Genomic DNA, 22,728 nt, shown 5'->3' on the forward strand with positions numbered 1-22,728 from the left:
ACGCATTCTATCACCTATCCCCAGCACTTTTAAGTTGTCCATCATAAAGCCCCAGTCCACTCTATCAAATGCCTTCTCTGCATCAATTGACAAGAGCACCACCGGGGCTTTCCCTTTTCTACTTTTCTGAATAAGCATCAGGGTTCTCAAGCCGTTATCTCTACCTTCTCTCCCTGGAACAAAGCCCACCTGGTCTCCATGGATCCATTCAGGCATTAGATCTTTCAACCTGTTTGCTAACACCTTTGCATACAGTTTAGTATCTGTGTTCAATAATGAGATAGGTCTATAGCTGGAGCACTGAGATGGATCTTTTCCCTCCTTGTGAATAAGTACCACATGGGCCTGTAGGGATTCTCTCCTCACCTCCATCCCACCTCCCAGAGCATTCATATATTTCTCCAACTTGGGTAGCAGTACTTCACTAAATTTCTTATAGTACCTAACTGTATAGCCATCCGGGCCTGGGCTTTTTCCCCCCCCTGTGCTTCTTAACGCTGTTTTAATTTCTTCCTGGGAAATTTCTGCGTCTAAGGAGTTCAACTGTACTTCACTTAGTTTTGGTAATCCCGCATTTTTTAAGTATATCATCTTTTTTTCATTACTTCCCTCTTGAGCTTCTTTTATCGGAGCATGGGGACTAATATTATATAACTTTTTGTAATACTCCGTAAACACTTTAATAATCTCTTTAGTTGAGTGGACCAACTCCCCCTTTGAACTTTTTATCTTTTCTATATAGTTCCTATTTTTCTTTTTATTCAAAGCTCTCATTAGATATCTTCCTGGCCTGTCTCCCCATCTATATCTCTCGTTCAAAACCCTGTTGTATACTCTTCTCTTCTCCTCATCCATCAACCTCTCAAGCTCATCTTTCTTGTCCAATAACTTCTGTCTCGTATCTTTTGTTATTTTCTTCTTATGGACCTGCTCCAAGTCCAATATTTCTTTTAAAAGCCCACTGACCCTCTCTCTTCTTTCCTTTTTTTTCCTTGCTCCTGCCGCAATCAAGATTCCTCTTATAAATACCTTGTGGCTTTCCCAGATTGTAGCGATCGACACTTCCTCTGTCTCGTTCTCCCTAAAGTATACCTTAATCTCTTTCTCGATTTTCTGAGCTAAATCCTCATCCAGAAGAAGAGCCTCATTCAACCTCCATCCCAATCCTCCAGTCCACCTGCTTCCCCATCCCATTTTCATTACAACCGGGGCATGATCCGAGAACGTCCTCGTCTCTATGTCAATTTTAACCAGGTGGTCTATAAGTTGATGGTCTATTAAGATGTAATCCAATCTCGAGTATATCTCATGTGCATTAGAGAAGAAGGTATAGTCTCTGTCTTTCATATGCATTATTCTCCAGATGTCCACCAGTTGATATTCATGCATCACTTTTTTCAAGGCTCTCAGAGACCTACTCCCCTCTCTTTGCACGGAAGAGGTATTATCCTTTTGTGGGTCCATACAGAAATTTAGATCTCCTGCTACTATCAAGCGCCCCTTTTTAAACTCCATTAATTTTCTCAACAGACCCTTCATATACGTCTCCGGGTTTTTATTAGGGCAGTATATATTGGCTAAAGTACACTCAATCCCCTGAAGTCTACCTTTTAAGAATAAAAACCTCCCCTCCGGGTCGGTTCTTCTATCCTCCAGCTCAAATCTCATATTCTTTGCTAAGCCTATTGCAACCCCTTTTGCTCTTTTAATTGGAGAATCTGCATAATACCATGTTGGAAAATATTTGGATTTCAATTTCACATTTGCCTCTATCTCAAAATGCGTCTCCTGCAAAAACACCACTGACGCAGCCCTATGATGTAACTCATTAAACAACCTAAATCTCTTCCCTGGACAACTCAGCCCATTCACATTATAGGTTATAAACTGTATATCTTCCATCTTTCCCAATTAACGCCATCTCTCTTCCAGATTGCCTCTTCCTCTTTATCCCATCTGTCATGCAGAGTGTTAACCCAATACCTCCTCCCCTCCCTCCCCCAGCCAACTCCCCTCCCCTCCTCCCACCCTCCTTTTCTCCCAACCCACCCCCCTCCCTCCCCCCCTCCCCCCCCCCTCTTTTTAGGCCTAACATTTGCCTACTAATCATTTATGGATTACAAAGTCCACTTTTGATTTATTCCTTGGGCTAAGACTCCGTCCATGGACGACTTTCCCCTTATCTAACCTCCCCATTACCCCCCAAGCCCCTCCCATATTTATCATAGGCACCGAAAAGAATAACGAGGGTGATAGGGGGGAACAGAAAAAGATAATGGAAACCTATTTCTCTTCCTCCATCCCTCTCCCCCTATCCCCTGCCCTCCATCTCCTCCCACCCACATATTGCCAGTCCTCTTTTCTCTTCATTCTATTTTCCCATTGTTCTTCTTCCCAACCAGGGATTTCCATTCTTTGGATTTTTAAACTATCACAGAAATTTTTCAAATCTTCTGGAAACCTGAGGTATGCTGTAGTCCCATTTTTCCATCCTATTAGGCACTCGGGAGTCCCCCATCTATATTGCACATTTTGTTCTTTCAACCTTTCCAATAGGGGTCTCAAAATTCTCCTTCTCCACAGAGTCTCTGGAGCCAGATCCGCATATATCTGTATATCTCCTCCTTCATACTTAATTACTGATTTTCCCTTGGACTTCTTCCAGATTTTTTCTTTATCCCGAAGTTCATAGAATTTAGCTATTATATCTCTCGGCCTTTCTTCCCCCAGGTTTCTCAGAGATTTTCCTTTTCTAAAGGTTCCTTCTATTTTAGACCCTTCCATTTCTGAGCTGTCTGTTATAGTGTTAAATATTTTACAAACCACCTCTTGCAGATTTTCTCCCTTTGAGTTTTCTGGGACCCCACGTATCAAGATGTTCCTCTTCCTATCTTTATTTTCTTGTAACTCAACCTTATACAGCAGTTTCTCTTGGGCTCTCCCTATATTGGTTAGTTTTTTTTCCAGTTCAGAGATAGCCTGGGCCTGACCTTTAACTTTCTCCTCCGTTTCCTCAACTCTCTCCAACAGGTGTCCCAGATCACTACGAATATTTACCATTTCTTGTTTTATTGTTTTCTCCAGTTCTTTAAACATTTCTGCCATTTCTTTTTTATTAGGTATTTGTAGATCTTTTTCCATCGCTGTATTGCCTGGTATTTGCTGATTACTAGTATCAAGGCCTAATGATACTCTAGGACTGCTTTCCGAACTGAGGTCTGCTTCTCCTCTTTCAGTCCTGCTCTGGGGTCTTTCTGGGGTTACGTTTCCTTGGAATGTATATTTTTTAATTGTAGCAGCCTGGGACCCTTTAAGCCCACTTCCTTTTACGTTTTTATTTTTCATTTTTCTCTATGGCACTTTTCCTTCTTATAGTCCTGTATAAATTCGTGGGTGAGGAGGGGAAATAGTTCTTTAAACTTTTCAAGTTTCTGCCCTGTCCCCTTGCTGGTTTTCCTTTTTCTCCTTTTTTTTTCCTCTTCTTCCTTCTCCCCTCACCCCCTCCTTCCCCTTAAGCCTCTCTTCTTCTCTCTGGGGGCGTCTTCCACCTTTTGAACATTCTCCAGGGGTCCCCCCTTTCACTTACACTCTGTTTCTTGGAGATCAACACACTAGTTCCTCCAAAGCAAATCACAGTTCATTCATAATCACTCACCCTCCTCCTGTATCCTCTTCCAGTGAGTGCCTTCTCGCTCAGTTCCTCTGAGGGTCCATTCATGGGGGGGGGACTCCCCAGGGTCTCTTCGGCCTGCTTGTCCAGTTCTCTGTAGATCTTCTTATAATTTCTTTTGGGCTCAAGGGGTACTAGTGGGATAGGGGGAGAATGAATCTGTCAGCGGCAAAGAGGTCGGCGTTGCTCTCTCACTGCAAAACGCCGGCCGGCCGGCTTCCCGATCTCCCAGTAATGCTTTGCGGCCGGTCACGTGATCGCACCGGCCCCCTTCGTCTCCCAGCGTCCAGGGACTCTCTCTCTGTCAGTCTCCAGACGCTCCTCTCACTCCCCTCGCCCGCGTCAAACTCTCCTCCAACGGGAGGCGCCAGGCCGGGTAAGTCCCACACCGCTGGGCTCTAACATGTCTCCGGGGCTAGGCTTGGAGGCTTGGGGAGGTCAGACAGCGGAGCTCCGTCCACGAGCTCCTACATTGAGCTCTCTCCTGCCGCCATGTTCAGGCCCCGCCCCCCCCTCTGCTCCCCAATAAGCATCCTTTGTATTAGCAAATGTCAGAGTTTATTAGTTTGCCTTCAGGAAAACACTAAACAATAATGGGGTGCATGCCAGTGTTGTAGGGTGAAAGCCACTACCATCCAATAAAAAAGAAAAAAAAAAAAATTTAATCATTGCCCGTCAACATTTTGCTAAAGACCACATGGATAAGTAAAAAGGCTATTGTATTAACTTGTGGATGAATAAGATCAAAAGAAAACTGTGCTGCTGAGAGTGACCCATTCTTCCACAAATATTTGTAGAAGCAGTCTGCATGCCTAGGTGCTTGATTTTATACACCTGTGGCCATGGTGGTGATAGGAACACCTGAATCCAATGATTTGGAGGGGTGTCCCAATACTTTTGGCAATATAGTGTACATTCAAAGTGAAAGATAATTTCTTTCTTTGCTATATATGCCAACACATTACATTTTACTCTCTAACCTTGTTGCCAGCTCGTCCTGTACGTCCCGCTCTGTGTACATAATCCTCATAATGATTTGGGCATGAATAGTTTATCACCAAGATTAATTGTTTCACATCCAGTCCTCGAGCTGCCACAGAGGTGGCCACCAGTAGTTTGCATACACCATTTTTAAAGTCGTTGATTATACTGTCACGGTCATATTGATCAATTCCTATAACATGAGGCAAAAGAAAACTATTATAACAAAAATGAAATTGGTCAAGGAATGCAGGCACACAGATGTGTTAGTTTACAATAAAGATATTAATATCAGAACTATCACTGGTGATTTTGTTGATTCTGGATTCCCTACTTATTTAGTCAGTAATCCAGACTAAAGTATGGATTCCAGTAAAGTTTAAACTTTCATTTAAAGTGCTTGTTTTAACTCACAAACTTATGCAGCAGTAATAGTATATCCAAAGGCAATTCAATTTTCATAGAGTAAGGAAAGGTAGAAAAAAAAAAAAAAAAGAAAATAAAAACCCTGTAAGATTTTGGTGTCAATTCCCTGTCCCACGGGGAAGACTTCCCTTCACTTCCTACTCTGTAGAAATAGGAAGAGGAAATATTTTCAAGACCGGGAAATATCACCAGAACAGGAATAGAGCAGCAATTGGCACATTCATTCTGGTGTCAAAGCAAAATTTTAGATTTTCCTTCACTTTCAGTCCTAGTGACAGTGGTCTCCAGGGTTAATTGAGAGAGCAACCCCGCCCAAAAAAAATACATATATATTTTTGACTTGGATATACTCAGATTGGGTTAGTGTGAAGCCAGCCCTTTACGTTCTGGTCAAGACCTGTGACAAAAAGCCAGAATGCTAGGCACAGAGTAATCTCCAGAACTGAACTGAGTTCATGCCAGCCAAAAAACTGTATGCATCAAATAAGTCAGAACAGCTCAATCAACATCCAGAGAGAAGCACATCTCCATAGGATGCTTGGGATTAGGATAAAAAGATGGTATCACAATATCCTGATTCAGGGGAAATGAGAAAAAGTAACAAGGAACTCTCTTGGGTATGCTCAAAATGGATAAGTCTGTTAGCAAAAAAAAAAAAAAGAGAAGAAGACGCTACCACAGGGAGACAAAGAGGGCTACAGAGGCAGAACACTTCATGTGACACCCTGCACAAAGACTTTTACAGAGGAATGATGTCTGATAGGTATCTGAAACAGAATGGCCAAAGCAGAAATCTGCCCCTTGATTGTACGTAAGGCCAGAGACACCTCAACATCAGATCGTAGAAAATCAAAAATACGCCACAAAGCATAAAATGAAACCTGTGAGCTTCATACCAGGAGAAATAAGCTTTTCCATGTATGATGATACACCCTCCTGGGGGTCAACTTTCTTGTCCTAAGAGGGGTAGGAATTACAGAGTCAGAAATACCCCTGTTGCTTAGGACATGGGCTGCAACAGCCATGCTGTCACAACCAGCAACTGTTAGGATGGAAACTTGTTATGATCAGAATGACTGGATTGATCATAACCTTTATCCTGTGCAACAGATAATGAAATTGCAGTGGAGGAAATGCATAGATAGGGGAAGAACAGATCTCAAGGAGTCTTTGGAGCATCCACAGCAAATGCCTGAGCATCACTGGTTCAGGTCAAATGCGTGCTCTGCTTCGTGTTAAATCTGGACACAAAGAAATCCACATCCTGTATGCCGCACCAGATACAAATTACTGCAAACACCTCGGGCCCACTTGCCCACATTCAGCTGTTGACACCCGAGAAAGTCTCATAATGAAAAGTTAAAAATGACGCCATGGACCAACACAAAGCAATTGCCCTATCACCTGGTAAAGAGTCTATTAAAATCCGTGTGATGAACCTGACTCACCTAAAAAATACAGCAAGTGAATGGTGCAATCCGCGTAACTCACGGCTAATTAACAGACAACTAGGGCTAAGGAAAGCCCGAAATGAAGTTACAAGGCGGACCAAGTGGCTTATACAAAGAAACAGGCTTTATTGCCTTATTGCCTGTTTCTCTGTATAAGCCGCTTGGTCTGCCTTGTAACCTTCCTTTGGGCTTTCCTTAGCCCTAGTAACCTGAGAAAGTCTGCCTGACAATTTTCCACTCTTGTAATGTGCATGCCAGAGACGCAAAACATGGAGTTCTGTTCAGGACAAGGTTACTTTTGAACATCACAATTTCCTATTTTTCTTTGAAGGTTGACATAGGCCATCTTCGTAACAATGTCCCACTGCACCCTGTTGGAGACACCCTTAAGACAGGTGGACCAATGCTGATGAGGCAAGCAGAGTTGCCCGAAGTTCTAGGAGGTTGATTGACAACCTCTGTTCTTTTAAGGACTATGTTCTTTGAACCACTTTTGTAGAACACCTCTTCTACCTACAAAGCTATCATCCGTTGTCAAAACCTGCAAGGTCATCTGTAAGTAAAATTTCCTGGCATCTAGGATCTTAAAAAACAAACAGAAAAAAAAAAACAACTCATTCCAGAGTCTTGGGAGTCAGTTGCATAGCCAAATGCTTTGATGCTTTTGCTAAATATATGTAATTTTCCAACTATTGTTTTTTGGCAGGTACCATAACAAACATATCCCCTAAGGCAGCGGTTCTCAACCTGGGGGTCGAACGACACTTTCCCAGGGGTCGCCTAAGACCATCGGAAAACACATATTTCCGATGGCCTTAGGAACCGAGAAACCGCTCCTCTATCCGTCTCCAGGTGTGGGCGGGATGACATGCCGTCCCTGTCATCTGGACACACCCCCGGGATCAATCCTCGTCGGTGAACTGTAGCTCAGGAAAGGCACACAGGCGGCCAATCACCGGCGAGGAGGTGGAGCTTGGAAAGGAGGAGCCGAGCGGCACCGCGAAGATCGAGCGAGTGAAGAGGAGGAGAGCGGCCGAAGAAGGAAGACATCTGACCGGTAAGTGTCTGTACCATGGGAGAGGGAGGGAGCGAGCGAGCCCAGGCTGGAGCAGGGGTCAGCAAGGTAAGTATCATTGGTGTCAGTGGGAGGAATATTGCCCAATCATTGGTGTCACTAATACCAATGATGGGGCACTATTCCTCCCCCCACTGACACCAACGATGGGGCACTATTTCTCCCACTGACACCAGTGATGGGACACTTTTCCTCCCACTGACACCAGTGATGGGGCACTATTCCTCCCACTGACACCAATGATGGGGCACTATTCCCCCCACTGACACCAATGATGGGGCACTATTCCCCCCACTGACACCAATGATGGGGCACTATTCCCCCCACTGACACCAATGATGGGGCACTATTCCCCCCACTGACACCAATGATGGGGCACTATTCCCCCCACTGACACCAATGATGGGGCACTATTCCCCCCACTGACACCAATGATGGGGCACTATTCCCCCCCACTGACACCAATGATGGGGCACTATTCCTCCCATTGACATCAGTGATGGGACACTATTCCTCCCACTGACACCAATGACGTGGCACTACTCCTCCCACTGCAAAATTACAGTTATGAAGTAGCAACGAAAATAATTTTATGGTTGGGGGTCACCACAACATGAGGAACTGTATTAAGGGGTCGCAGCATTAGAAAGGTTGAGAACCACTGCCCTAAGGGGAATCACTTTTACTGGCAATATCTTTAATTTTTTTTTTAGATTGAAAAAGTCCCTTACAGCCATGGCCCAAAATATTAGCACTCCTGCATTTCTGTCATATAATGCACCACTTTGCCCAAAAAATTGTTGCAATTACAAGTGTTTAGGCATCCTCGTGTTTATTTCTTTTGTTTGTATAGGTATGACACAAAAAAGTGGAGAAGCAAAAAGCCAAATTGACACATTACACACAAAACCCCAAAAATGGACTGCATAAAATTGGCACCCTCAATGTAGTTTTTGGTAGCACACCCCTTAAAGAAAAAAAAAAAAGTGAATTCAATTGTTTCCTGTAACCATCAATGAGTTTCTTACACCTCTCTACTGCAATTCTGGACCACTATTCTTTCGCCAAATGCTCCAGGTCTCTCAGATTGCAAGGGTTTCCTTTTCCTAACTGCTGTTTTGAAATCTCTCCACAGTTACTCTATGGGACTGAAATCTGGACTCATTGCTGGCCAGTTCAGTGCTTGGTCTGAAACCATTTCTGGGTGCTTTTTGACGTGTGCTTTGGGTCATTGTCTTGCTGTAAAACCCATGACCTCTGACAGAGACCCAACTCTCTGACACTGGGCCCTACATTGCACCCGAAAATTCAGTCTTTAGATTGCATAAGGCCATACACATGATCAAGACATCCAGCGAGTGAAGTAGCAAAGCAACCCCAAAACATCAGTGAACCTCCAACCATGTTTGACTGTATTCTTTCCTTTAAAGGCCTCATTTCTTTTTCTGAAAGCAGTAGAATGAGGGCTAAAAAACTAACTTTGTTTTGCCTGTACACAGCACATTCTCCCATAAAGATTTTTGCTTTTTTGGGTTTTGGCAAGCTCCAATTTGGCTATTTTATGTGTCTGTGTCAGCAGTGGGGTCCTCCTGGGTCTCCTACCATAGCTTCCCTTTTCATTGAGATGGCAACGTATAGTGTGAGCTGACACAGTTGTACCCTGTGCCTGAATGTTAGCTTTAATTTGTCCAGAAGTTGATCGAGGTTCTTTATTCAAAATTCGAACAATCCTTTGTTGCAATCTGATCAATTTTTCTCTTTAATCCACGTCCAGGGGGATTAGGTACAGTGCCATGGGCTGTAAACTTCTTGACAGTGTTGTGCACAGTGGACACAGGAACATTAAGATCTCTGGAGATGGACTTGTAACCTTGAGATTGTCCATGCTTTTCCACAATTTTTGTTCTCAAATCCTCAGACAATTCTTTGCAGCTCTTTCTCTTCTCCATGCGGCACACAGACACAACAGAAAGGTCGAGTAAATTCCTCTCTCTCTAGATAGAGGAGAGCTCAAAAAAAGATATCAAAAAGAAACCTCCCACAAAAACTCACCACCACTTGTGGCTTCATCAGGAGTGTCCAACAAACAAAGTTCCCAAGAGCTCACTGCCCCCGCCTCTTCAAATCCAACCATGCACTTGTCTCATAACATGTCATGAAGTCACTAAACACTATGCTTGACATATGACATCATCATGTGTTCTTGATTACTGTAAAATGTCTTAAAATGACTTCAAGTGCCCTCTAGTGGTTGTTCACAATAAATCAATGGCAGTATTCTTCACATATACATATTCTGCCTCAAGAACAAGCCGGAACTGAAGATAGTTGCAGTAGAGGCCTGGCAGAGCATCACCAGGGATGAAACCAAGCGTCTGGTGATGTCTGTGCATTCCAGACTTCAGGCTGTAACTGACTGCAAAGGATTTGCAACCAAGTATTAAAAAGTGAAAGTTTGATTTATGATTATTCAGTCCCATTACTTTTGGTCCCTTAACAAGTGGGAGGTACATATGCAAACTGTTGTAATTCCTACACCGTTCACCTGATTTGGATGTAAATACCATCAAATAAAAGCTGACAGTCTGCAGTTAAAGCACATCTTGTTCATTTCGTTTTTAAATCTATTGTGGTGGTGTATAGAGCCAAAAATGTTAGAATTATGTCGATGCCCCAATATTTATGGACCTGACTGTACACTATACTGACAAAAGTATTGGAACTCCTGCTTTTACACAAACATAAAACTTTAATGGCATTCCAATCTTAGTCCATAGGGTTCAATATTGAGTTGGCCCACCCTTTGCAGCTTTAACAGCTTCAATTCTTCTCGGAAGGCTGTTTACAAGGTTCAGGAGTGTGTATGGGAATGTTTGACCATTCTTCCAAAAGTACATTTGTGAGGTCAGGCACTGACATTGGACGAGAAGGCATGGCTTGTATTCTCCGCTCTAATTCATTCCAAAGGTGTTTTATCGGGTTGAGGTCAGAACTCTGCGCAGGCCAGTCAAGTTCCTCTACCCCAAACTTGCTCATCTATGTCATTATGGACCTTGCTTTGTGCAATGGTGCGCAGTCATGATTGAACAGGAAGGGGCCATCCCCAAACTGTTTTCACAAAGTTGGGAGCATGAAATTATCCAAAATGTCTTTGTATGCTGACGCCTTAAGAGTTCCTTTCACTGGAACTAAGGGGCCAAGCCCAACCCTTGAAAAACAATCCCACACCATAATCCACCCTCCACCAAAAAAACTTTACACTTGGCACAATGCAGTCAGGCAAGTACCGTTCTCTTGGATACCGCTAAACCCAGAGACATCCATCGGATTGCCAGACAGAGAAGTGCAATTTGTGACTCCAGAGAATACATCTGCACTGCTCTAGAGTCCAGTGGTGATGTGCTTTACACCACTGCAACCGACACTTTGCATTGCAGTTGGTGATGGAAGGCTTGGATGCAGCTGCTCAGCTATGGAAACCCATTACATTAAACTCTCTACGCACTGTTGTGCTAACCTGAAGGCCACACAAAGTTTGGAGGTCTTTAGCTAATGACTCTGCAGACAGTAGGCAACTTCTGATAACTGTGCACTTCAGCATGCGCTGACCCCACTCTGTCATTTTATGTGGCCTACCACTTTGTGGCTGAGTTCCTGTTGTTTCCAGTTGCTTCCACTTTGTTATAATACCACCAACAGTTGACTGTGGAATATTTACTAGCAAGGAAATTTCACAGATGGACTTATTGCACAGGTGGCAACCTATCACAGTACCATGCTTGAATTCATTGAGCTCCTGAGAGCGACCCATTCTTTAACAAATGTTTGTAGAAGTAGTCTGCATGTCTAGGTGCTTGATTTTATACAAAAAAATATTTTGTTTCCCAAGAGCACATGGAATTGTTTTAGGTGATTTTATACACCTGTGGCCATGGAGGTGATTGGAAAACCTGAATCTAATGATTTGGAGGGGTGCACCAAAACGTATGGCAACATAGTGTGTATATATAAATATACACACATACATATACATACAGGTGAAACTCAAAAAATTAGAATATTGTGCAAAAGTTCATTTATTTCAGAAATGCAACTTAAAAGGTGAAACTAATATATGAGATAGACTCATTACATGCAAAGCAAGATCATTGAAGCCGTGATTTGTCATAATTGTGATGATTATGGCTTACAGCTCATGAAAACCCCAAATCCACAATCTCAGAAAATTAGAATATTGTGAAAAGGTGCAATATTCTAGGCACAAAGTGTCCCACTCTAATCAGCTAATTAAGCCATAGCACCTGCAAAGGGTTCCTGAGCCTTTAAATGGTCTCTCAGTCTGGTTCAGTAGGAATCACAATCATGGGAAAGACTGCTGACCTACCAGTTGTGCAGAAAACCATCATTGACACCCTCCACAAGGAGGGAAAGCCTCAAAAGGTAATTGCAAAAGAAGTTGGATGTTCCCAAAGTGCTGTTTCAAAGCACATTAATAGAAAGTTATGTGGAAGGAAAAAGTGTGGAAGAAAAAGGTGCACAAGCAGCAGGGATGACCGCAGCCTTGAGTGGATTGTCAGGAAAAGGCCATTCAAAAGTGTTGGGGACTTTCACAAGGAGAGCACTGAGACTGGAGTCAGTGCATCAAGAGCCACCACACACAGATGGATCCTGGACATGGGCTTCAAATGTCGCTCCTGAACAACAACTTCAAAAGTCTTACCTGGGCTAAAGAAAAACAGACCTGGTCTGTTGCTCAGTGGTCCAAAGTCCTCTTTTCTGATGAGAGCAACTTTTGCATCTCATTTGGAAACCAAGGACCTAGAGTATGGAAGACGAATGGAGAGGCACACACTGCAAGATGTTTGAAGTCCAGTGTGAAGTTTCCACAGTCTGTGTTGATTTGGGGAGCCATGTCATCCGTTGGTGTTGGTCCACTCTGCTTCATTAAGTCCAGGGTCAATGCAGCCATCTACAAGGAGATTGTGGAGCACTTCATGCTTCCTTCCGCAGACGAGCTTTATGGGGATGCTGACTTCATTTTCCAGCAGGACTTGGCACCTGCCCATACTGCCAAAAGCACCAAAACCTGGTTCAATGACCGTGGGATTACTATGCATGACTGGCCAGCAAACTCGCCTGACCTGAACCCCATAGAGAATCTATGGGGCATTGCCAAGAGAAAGATGAGAGATATGAGTCTGAACAATGCAGAAGAGCTGAAGGCCGCTATTGAAGCATCCTGGTCTTCCATAACACCTTAGCAGTGCCACAGGCTGATAGCTTCCATGCCACGACGGATTGAGGCAGTAATTGCTGCAAAAGGGGCCCAAACGAAGTACTGAGTAGATATGCATGCTTATACTTTTTAGAGGTCAGATATTGTTCTATATACAATCCTTGTTTTATTGATTGCATGTAATATTCAAATTTTCTGAGACTGTGGATTTGGGGTTTTCATGAGCTGTAAGCCATAATTAATCGCAATTATGACAAATCACGGCTTGAACTATCTTGCTTTGCATGTAATGAGTCTCTCTCATATATTGGTTTCACCTTTTAAGTTGCATTACTGAAATAAATAAACTTTTGCACGATATTCAAATTTTTCGAGTTTCACCTGTATAATACACACTGTTTCCAGTGATAGATGGAATATTCCTTTTTAATTCAATAGACTTCTCCTTGGCCATATGTTTATTATAGAATATCCCCTAGTTTAAAAGGGCATTTTTTTTACTATCCATCTACCTTCCAAAAAAGGTTGTCATTGGAAAGGCACATATAAATTATGTAACAAAAGCATCAAAACAAACACCAAACTGTTTTTGGAATAAAAATTTGAGAATCTAGCGTGAATAGACATACCCAAGGAATTGTATGTCTACACATCCGGTATGCAAAGCTTGTTGGTTTGTCCCACACTGACAGGATATTGAATTGCAACAACTTGGAGTGAAGTTGGGCATACAGAACTGCACCATAAAAAGGAAGCTACATCTTACCCAGTGCCCTTTTATGCAGACACAAACCGAAGGACTCTCCAGTGACTTCAGAGTCCACCTGAATGCGTAAGGATGGGCATTTCTCCAGAGGAAGCAGAACCTTTGCCTGTGCCATGTCTAAAACTAAGCCTAAAAATACTACAAAAAGGTTGCATTGGAACCCAAGCCGATTTCTGAAGGTTCAGTACCCAAGCCGATAGACATTTGATGCCGAGGTCTGAGATGATTACTCCCCGAGAAGCAGGGTGCTACCCCACTATGGGGATTCCCTTTGGTAATCAACAATTCCAGAAGCAGAACTGTGCATCTCTGTTGGATTTGATCCATGAACAGGTTCACACACCCCTAACTACCGTATTTGCCGGCGTATAAGACGACTTTTTGACCCTTGAAAATCTTCTCAAAAGTCGGGGGTCGTCTTATACGCCGGTACACATGTTAGGGGGGCTGCGGCATTAAGTACAGGGGTTTGCAGGGGCTGATGTCTCTTACCTGGATCCAGTCCCACGACGATCCGGTCCAGGAAGCGCGGCGTCTCCTTCAGTTCGGCCACTGGATGTTCGTGCGGCTGCTCGGCTCCGCCTCCTCACCGGTGATTGGCCACCAGAACTGTAGCTCAGGAAAGGCACACAGGCGGCCAATCACCGGCGAGGGGGCGGAGCCGAGCGGCCCCGTGAAAATTGAGTGCCGGAGCAGCAGGTAAGTGTTCTGTGTAGAGGTGCTGCTGCAACCACATATGCTGGCTGCAGCAGCACCATACGAGAACAGGGTCAGCAAGTCTCAGTGGGAGGAATAGTGCCCCATCATTGGTGTCACTGATACCAATGATGGGGCACTATTCCTCCCACTGACACCAACGATGGGGCACTATTCCTCCCCCCCACTGACACCAACGATGGGGCACTATTCCCCCCCCCCACTGACACCAACGATGGGGCACTATTCCACCCCCCACTGACACCAATGATGGGGCACTATTCCACCCCTCACTGACACCAATGATGGGGCACTATTCCACCCCTCACTGACACCAATGATGGGACACCATTCCTCCCACTGACACCAATGATGGGACACCATTCCTCCCACTGACACCAATGATGGGGCACTATTCCTCCCACTGACACCAATGATGGGGCACTATTCCTCCCACTGACACCAATGATGGGGCACTATTCCTGAAACTGATACCAATGATGGGGCACTATTCCTGCCACTGACACCAACGATGGGGCACTATTCCTCCCCCCCACTGACACCAACGATGGGGCACTATTCCCCCCCCCCACTGACACCAACGATGGGGCACTATTCCACCCCCCACTGACACCAATGATGGGGCACTATTCCACCCCTCACTGACACCAATGATGGGGCACTATTCCACCCCTCACTGACACCAATGATGGGACACCATTCCTCCCACTGACACCAATGATGGGGCACTATTCCTCCCACTGACACCAATGATGGGGCACTATTCCTCCCACTGACACCAATGATGGGGCACTATTCCTGAAACTGATACCAATGATGGGGCACTATTCCTGCCACTGATACCAATGATGGGGCACTATTCCTCCCACTGACACCAATGATGGGGCACTATTCCTTCCACTGATACCAATGATGGGGCACTATTCCTCCCACTGACATCAATGATGGGGCACTATTCCTCCCACTGGTGTGCATTGGAAGAGGGGTAGTCTTATACGGCGAGTATAGCCCAAACACTACATTTTAGCAGGAAAAGTAGGGGGGTCGTCTTATACGCCCAGTCGTCTTATACGCCGGCAAATACGGTACATCCAAGCAATGAAGAGCTAATTGGTAAGGATATACTGTCTGGAGATAGAGCAATATGGACAATAAGGACAATATTTTAATTGAAATTATAACTATAGGTAAAACTTTTTTTCCCCCATTTTGAATAGAGTAGGGGAGGTTATAACCTGTCAGATTGTTTTTTTTTTTTTTGCTGTGTCCCTTTGGGGAGATTTTTCTACATATCCTATCCCATAGCCAAAGCAGGAAGTGAGATGAAATCCCTGCAAATTAAGGGAGTCTATTGGGAGCCCCCAAGGTCACCAGAACTAAGTTATCTCAACTGGAAGAAAACCCTATTACTTTTCTGGAAACACCCCAAAATTTAGTATTTTCTTTCAATGATAACGGTAAACAGGACAAACAGAGGGTGAATCTCCCTAACAGGGACACAAACAGTGATTTAAACCTAATAGTTGTTCTAATACCTCTCTACTCTGTCCAAAAAAAAAAAAAAAGATTTGTCTTTAGTTGTACTTTAACATAAAAGGAAGACATCGCTTTTTGCAAGAGGGAAAACCTTGTTCTTTTGCAACACCAAACCTGGAGCTTGGCAAGAAAAGGCTAGGAACTTTCAAATACTCTGGGCAAAAGTGTTATCCACCAAAAAGGCCCCTATTTGCAAAAGATTCCAAAATATTCTCAAATTCTGGTTTCTGTAAAGGTTCAGGTCCCATGGAGACACTGGAGGTCTGACCAGAGGCATCACATGCCTAACAACCCTGATGAAAGTGTGAAATAGAGAATCAAAAACCTTGTGGTTGTTAAGAAAAAAAACACTAATGCTGACCCCTTACTTTTGGATCATATTTAAAACCAACTTGTGGTCCAATCTCCGTTGGAAAAAAAGCCAAAAATTGTGCCACCGAAAAAGGAATGTAGATGAACTCCTAGGGATTCAAACCACGAAATAAGCTTTCCAGGTTGGAGGATATACAGTGCGAAAAATGATTTGAACCACTTACAAAGAAGTGAAGGGTCTATAATTTTGATCATAGGTATATATTAAATGATAGAGACAGAATATCAATCTAAATCCAAATAAACAAGATACAAATGTTCTAAATTGAGCTGCACTTCAGTGAGTAAAATAATTATTTGACCCCCATGCAAAACATGACTTAGTACTTGGTGGAGAAACCCTTGTTGGCAAGCACAGAGGTAAGACGTTTCTTGCAGTTGGTTACCAGCTTTGCACACATCTCCGGAGGAATTTTGGTCCACTCTTTACAGATCTTCTCTAAATCCTTAAGGTTTCTTGGGCTATCATTTGGCAACTCGAAGTTTCAGCTCCATTCATAAATTTTCTACAAGATTAAGGTCAAAGACTGGCTAGGCCATGCCATAACCTTAATGTGCTTCTTCTTGAGCCACTCCTTTGTAGCCTTGGCAGTATGTTTTGGGTCACTGTCATGCTGGAAGACCCATCCACGACCCATCTTCAGTGTTCTGGCTGAGGAAAGAAGGTTCTCATTCAAAACTTTACAATACATGGCCCTGTCCATTGGCCTCTTAATGCGGCAAAATCCGCATGTACCTTTAGCAGAGAAACTGCCCCAAAGCATAATGTTTTCGTGCTCGACTGTAGGGATGGTGTTCTTTGGGTCATAGTTGGCATTTTTCTTTCTCCTGTAGTGACTTTTGGGGACTATTTATCAAAAATATGATTCCAACAGTAACAAGCCCAGCCGTCTGTTAATGGTTAACCTTTCTTGGTTAGAATTCAAATGACCTTCTAGTGAAATTACACACACACAATGAGTAGAAGGGACTCTTTCCAGAGACAATAGACTATTTGAATCTCTACAGGTGGTCCCAGGAGAGACAATCGTGAGAGTTGATGTTGGTGACTTTAGGACTAGCAAAGTATATTTTCTCAATAAATTGCCATTTGTCTCTTGGAGTTGAGGAGATTGCACCTAGAAAAAGTTAATTATAAAGTCAAATACAACGTTGGACTTCCAAACAGTGAGTCACCACACCTGACCTGATACTTATAAGTCTGAGAAGATTAAACAAAACCTTGGGGAGAGTGATAAGCCAACAGACTTCTCAAAGGAAGGCTACAAGGATAACTGGTTGTTTACCCTATTATCTTAACAATGGACAAGTAAACAGAGGTTTCCTGTGTCATTCCTAAGACCAAAAGGTGAAACTTAGAACTTATATTTCTACCCACAAAGACATTAAAGAAGAGACATTATTCACACTCTTTCTCAAACAAAAAATATATTCAGCAGAGTTGGGGATTGTATACCACTAAATTGAGTATGAAATGGTGAAAAGTAAGATATTTTGTGAATTGGTATCAGTTGTATGTTTCCATCAGAAAGCAAATGTTTTCACACAAGTTTGAACCTCAGGGAAATGAATAACTGAATACACATATATCTTCTATGGTTCCTATCCAGAACATTATAGGTAGAATCAAATATATTTGGAAGATATATTTAATACCTAAAATCACCTTGGGTTCCACCCGAGGTATGAGTCATCATAAATACTCAAATTGTTTTGTGATCCCTGACTGCCCCCCAGTGGACAGGTGAGAGATATCTTAGGTACATACACTTCTCGACCGGCCAATCAAAGAGCCTGTTGGGAGGGCCTTTAGAACAATGGTTTGGATAGTATAAAAAAGCCATGCACCTCATTTAAAAAAAAAAAAAAACACACACAAAAAAAAAAAGACAAACGGAGAGAAAACCAAGCTAACAAAAACAACACAGAAAAAACCCAAGGAAACCGACAAGCTGAAGAAATCTGACGAGGCTGAAATCTATCCCATCTGAAGAACTACTACTTAATCCTTTCAAACTTTTAAAGACTCCTACTAAACTTCTAAACTCTCTGTACTTCTACCATCCTACATTTTTCCAACTTTACCACCTATTGCACTCTCACTTGCCCCTGCGGCCATACCTGAAGGCGTTTCAATTGCCAGCTGAATCCACTGGGGAGGCGTCATAATCCAGGTTCTGGGTGTGGTGAGACTGTTTAGATCTAATATTGTATTGTATATTTCCTCTGTTGCTTAGAGTGATAATAATTACATTAGAGTGATAATAACTGCATTGGGTGTTCATATATAGATAGAGAGATCCATATTATTACTGCTAGGAATTGTTTGGTGTCATATTGAAAATTTACATATTGCATAATTAATTAATTTTTATTGGTTATAGTACAATTTATCAGGGAATATTTTCTCATATTCCTATGGCCACGTTTTGGGAGAAAATGACCTCTGAAGTACTCTAAATTACCATTTATTACTAAATTTGATTGTAATCTTTATTATCATTATTTAGAACATTGTTTGGTGTATAATATTGGTATAGTATATCTTTGATCGTGTGTACCAGTATGCATTCATCACCAGTCTTTTGAGCTTTGTGTTAATATATATATAATTTTTGTACATAAATGTATCTATTTATTTATTATAAGACAATTTTTGTGTATATGGTACGAAATCATACTGGCTAAAAGGACTCAAGGTATAATAATAAGTGGTGATCAAATTATTAAGGTGTCCAAATTATTGGTTCATTAAATATTTGCCGTATTTTAACGGCTGGAGGCACTGTAATATTTTACTTAAGGGAAAGGGACACCGCCCTTCATAAGTAGAATAAATCCTTACATAAACCACCACACTCCAAACACAGCAAGTTGAGTTAATGCCAAAGAGCTCAATTTTGGTCTCGTCAGACCACAGCACTTTCTCCCAATCCTTCTCTGAATCATTTAGATGTTCATTAGACCTGTACATGTACCTTCTTGAGGACGGGGATCTTGCAGGAGCTGCAGGATTTAAATCCATGGCAGCGTATTGTGTTACCAATGGTTTGTTTGGCGACTGTGGTCCCAACTGCCTTGAGATCATTCACAAGCTCCTACTGTGTAGTTCTGGGCTGATCCCTCACTTTTTCCATGATCATCCTTACCCCATGAGCCGAAATCCTGCATGGAGTTCCAGACCAAGGGCGATTGATGGTTATTTTGTAATTCTTCCATTTTTGAATAATCGCTCCAACAGTTGTCTCCTCCTCACCAAGCTTTTTGCTGATTATCTTGTAGCCCCTTCCAGCCTTGTGTAGGTATAGAACCTTGTCCCTAACTCCCTTTGACAACTCTTTTGTCATTTGTCCCTGATGGTGAAGTTTGAATGGAGCACAGAGTCTGTGGGAGCCAGAATTATTGTTGGTTGGTAGGGGATCAAATACTTATTTTACTCACTGAACTGCAACTCAATTTATAACATTTGTATCATGATTTTGATCTGGATTGTTGGTGGATATTCTGTCTCTATCATTTAAAATAACCCTATAATTATAGACCCTTGATTTTTTTGTAAGTGGGCAAATGTACAAAATCTGCAGGGGATCAAATAATTATTTTCCCCACTGTATCTTCTGGGGAAAGTAAATTTTTTTGGGGCCTTAACCACTTGCAATGCAGTACATTTATGAATGGCAGATAGGTGGCCCTTTATTTACCCAGTGACGTTTATGAACAGCACTGGATAAATAGCCCTCGGTCAGTCAATTCGTTGGGTGATCACTGCGTACGCAGCTGTCATTAGAGGCTGGGCTACACAGAGATACTGTACCCAGCCATTCCCAGCTGTTGGGTACCAAGTGATTACTGTGATTGGTATTGGTTACTGTGCTGTGAACGGCAGCAGTGACAGGTAGCCTGGTTGCCTGGATCACACACACACACTTAAATAAAAAAAAAAAAAAGTACTGCAACAAGAACAATCTACAATATATACTGCACAAAGCACCAATGCACAGAAGAAAACCATGACACATCAACCAGAGGTCATATGTTCCCTCATTGTTCCCGGACAAAAAGTTTATAGGCTTCCCTAACGGTCAAGTTCCCTGCTGTGTCCTTTAATATAGGGGTGATAGAATTTGTTCTGGTAATTAAATATTAAGTGTATTGTCCTTTATTTCCAAATTCCCCAGCAATATATATTATTAAGTCACACCAGTGCAGAGGTTAGTAGGTATTTTGGTTCATCTTTGATTTTCTATTCATACACAGTTGGAATGTCTTGCTTAAATTGTCAACTTCCCATCACACAGCAAGACTCAAATGTGACAATTTTATAATTGCAGAATTCCTTCTCAGGGCCTTCTGATTATTTACCACTGTATTTTTTTATCACTGTCATACTACATGACCAAGTTTCATGTTAAGTCAAATTCACCAAGTCGTTGTGTAGAACTACTTGACGGAAGTTCCCATTTTGTCATCTTAATTAGAGATGAGCGAATCGAACATGACGAAGTGGAATTCGTTCCGAAGATTTGGAAAAATTCTATTCGCGACGAATCCGAAGATTAGCAAACTTCGGATGCACGAATAGAATTTTCCCAAAAATGGCGGCGACATGTGTGGCCACGGAGAAAATGGACAGAGAAGATGGGGCGGGGATCTCTGGGAAGGCGCGCAGACAAGGCGCGCTGACCCATAATGCATTCATGACATGTGATCGCATTAGCCAATCAGCAGCCAGCCAGCACTATAAATCGCGGCCATCTTAGAATTTTCCATTAGCCTCCGGTCATTCAAGAGAGACAGACCTGTGTGTATTAAGGGACAGAGTTAGGGCCACAGAGACTTTAGGGCCACAGAATCGTTACTCAGGGACACAGAATCGTTACTCAGGGACACAGAATCGTTACTTAGGGCCACAGCTATCAAAGAATCGAAAATTTAAAGTGACATACACCCTTTTTTTTTTGGTGGCTGTCGTGCACAGTTGGTGCTGCAGTTTGTGCTAAATAAACTGACTTTCTGCTTCACAACCACTATTGTACGTTCAAAGAGTTAGATCCATTTACACGCCGGGTGGCGGTAATATTTTTTGGGTGATTAGTGCATTCCAGTGACATAAAACGTACAGTTTCCAGCCAACGGCAAGCTGCAATTGACCGATTGTGCTAAATAAACTGACTTCCTGCTTCACAACCACTATTGTACGTTCAAAGAGTTAAATCCATATACACGCCAGGTGGCGGTAATATTTTTTGGGTGATTAGTGCATTCCAGTGACATAAACGTACAGTTTCCAGCCAACGGCAAGCTGCAATTGACCGATTGTGCTAAATAAACTGACTTCCTGCTTCACAACCACTATTGTACGTTCAAAGAGTTAAATCCATATACACGCCAGGTGGCGGTAATATTTTTTGGGTGATTAGTGCATTCCAGTGACATAAACGTACAGTTTCCAGCCAACGGCAAGCTGCAATTGACCGATTGTGCTAAATAAACTGACTTTCTGCTTCACAACCACTATTGTACGTTCAAAGAGTTAGATCCATTTACACGCCGGGTGGCGGTAATATTTTTTGGGTGATTAGTGCATTCCAGTGACATAAACGTACAGTTTCCAGCCAACGGCAAGCTGCAATTGACCGATTGTGCTAAATAAACTGACTTTCTGCTTCACAACCACTATTGTACGTTCAAAGAGTTAGATCCATTTACACGCCGGGTGGCGGTAATATTTTTTGGGTGATTAGTGCATTCCAGTGACATAAACGTACAGTTTCCAGCCAACGGCAAGCTGCAATTGACCGATTGTGCTAAATAAACTGACTTTCTGCTTCACAACCACTATTGTACGTTCAAAGAGTTAGATCCATTTACACGCCGGGTGGCGGTAATATTTTTTGGGTGATTAGTGCATTCCAGTGACATAAACGTACAGTTTCCAGCCAACGGCAAGCTGCAATTGACCGATTGTGCTAAATAAACTGACTTTCTGCTTCACAACCACTATTGTACGTTCAAAGAGTTAAATCCATATACACGCCGGGTGGCGGTAATATTTTTTGGGTGATTAGTGCATTCCAGTGACATAAACGTACAGTTTACAGCCAACGGCAAGCTGCAATTGACCGATTGTGCTAAATAAACTGACTTTCTGCTTCACAACCACTATTGTACGTTCAAAGAGTTAAATCCGTTTTTATTTTTGGGGTGCTTATTGAATTAAAGAGTATGTCAGACAACACGCAGAGGAGTGGCAGAGGAGGCAATGTTTCAGGAGCGAGCAGACGTGGCAGCAGAGGAAGGGGTCGAGGCAGCACTAGTCGCAGCCAGAGGCCAGTGCTCCCGGTGTTATCCAGCGGTCGTGTCTCCACCGACAACCCTGCCGTCATCGATTGGTTGACTCGGTCGTCTTCCTCTTCCCAGGTCACCTCTGACACCTACAGCCAACGGTCGGTGGGTACGTCAGACACAACCGTTAGTTGGCATGGCCCGGGAGCAAGC

General features: G+C 42.9%; 1 protein-coding gene across 1 annotated transcript in view; it reads right to left on the reverse strand.

The window, feature by feature from the left end:
- Positions 1-22,728, reverse strand: part of DDX46 (DEAD-box helicase 46) — a gene marked incomplete at its 5' end in the record, with an annotated part of 198,723 nt that overhangs the window by 56,314 nt on the left and 119,681 nt on the right. The window contains one exon of the mRNA XM_089653132.1: positions 4,651-4,844. Within this exon, the coding sequence (XP_089509258.1) occupies positions 4,651-4,844 (194 nt within the window). The remainder of the gene's footprint in view (positions 1-4,650; positions 4,845-22,728) is intronic.

This window comes from Staurois parvus, unplaced genomic scaffold (genome assembly GCF_062004578.1).
Source record: "Staurois parvus isolate SC_StPar_1 unplaced genomic scaffold, SC_StPar_1.0 ptg000701l, whole genome shotgun sequence".
Classification (NCBI taxonomy): Eukaryota; Metazoa; Chordata; class Amphibia; order Anura; family Ranidae; genus Staurois; species Staurois parvus.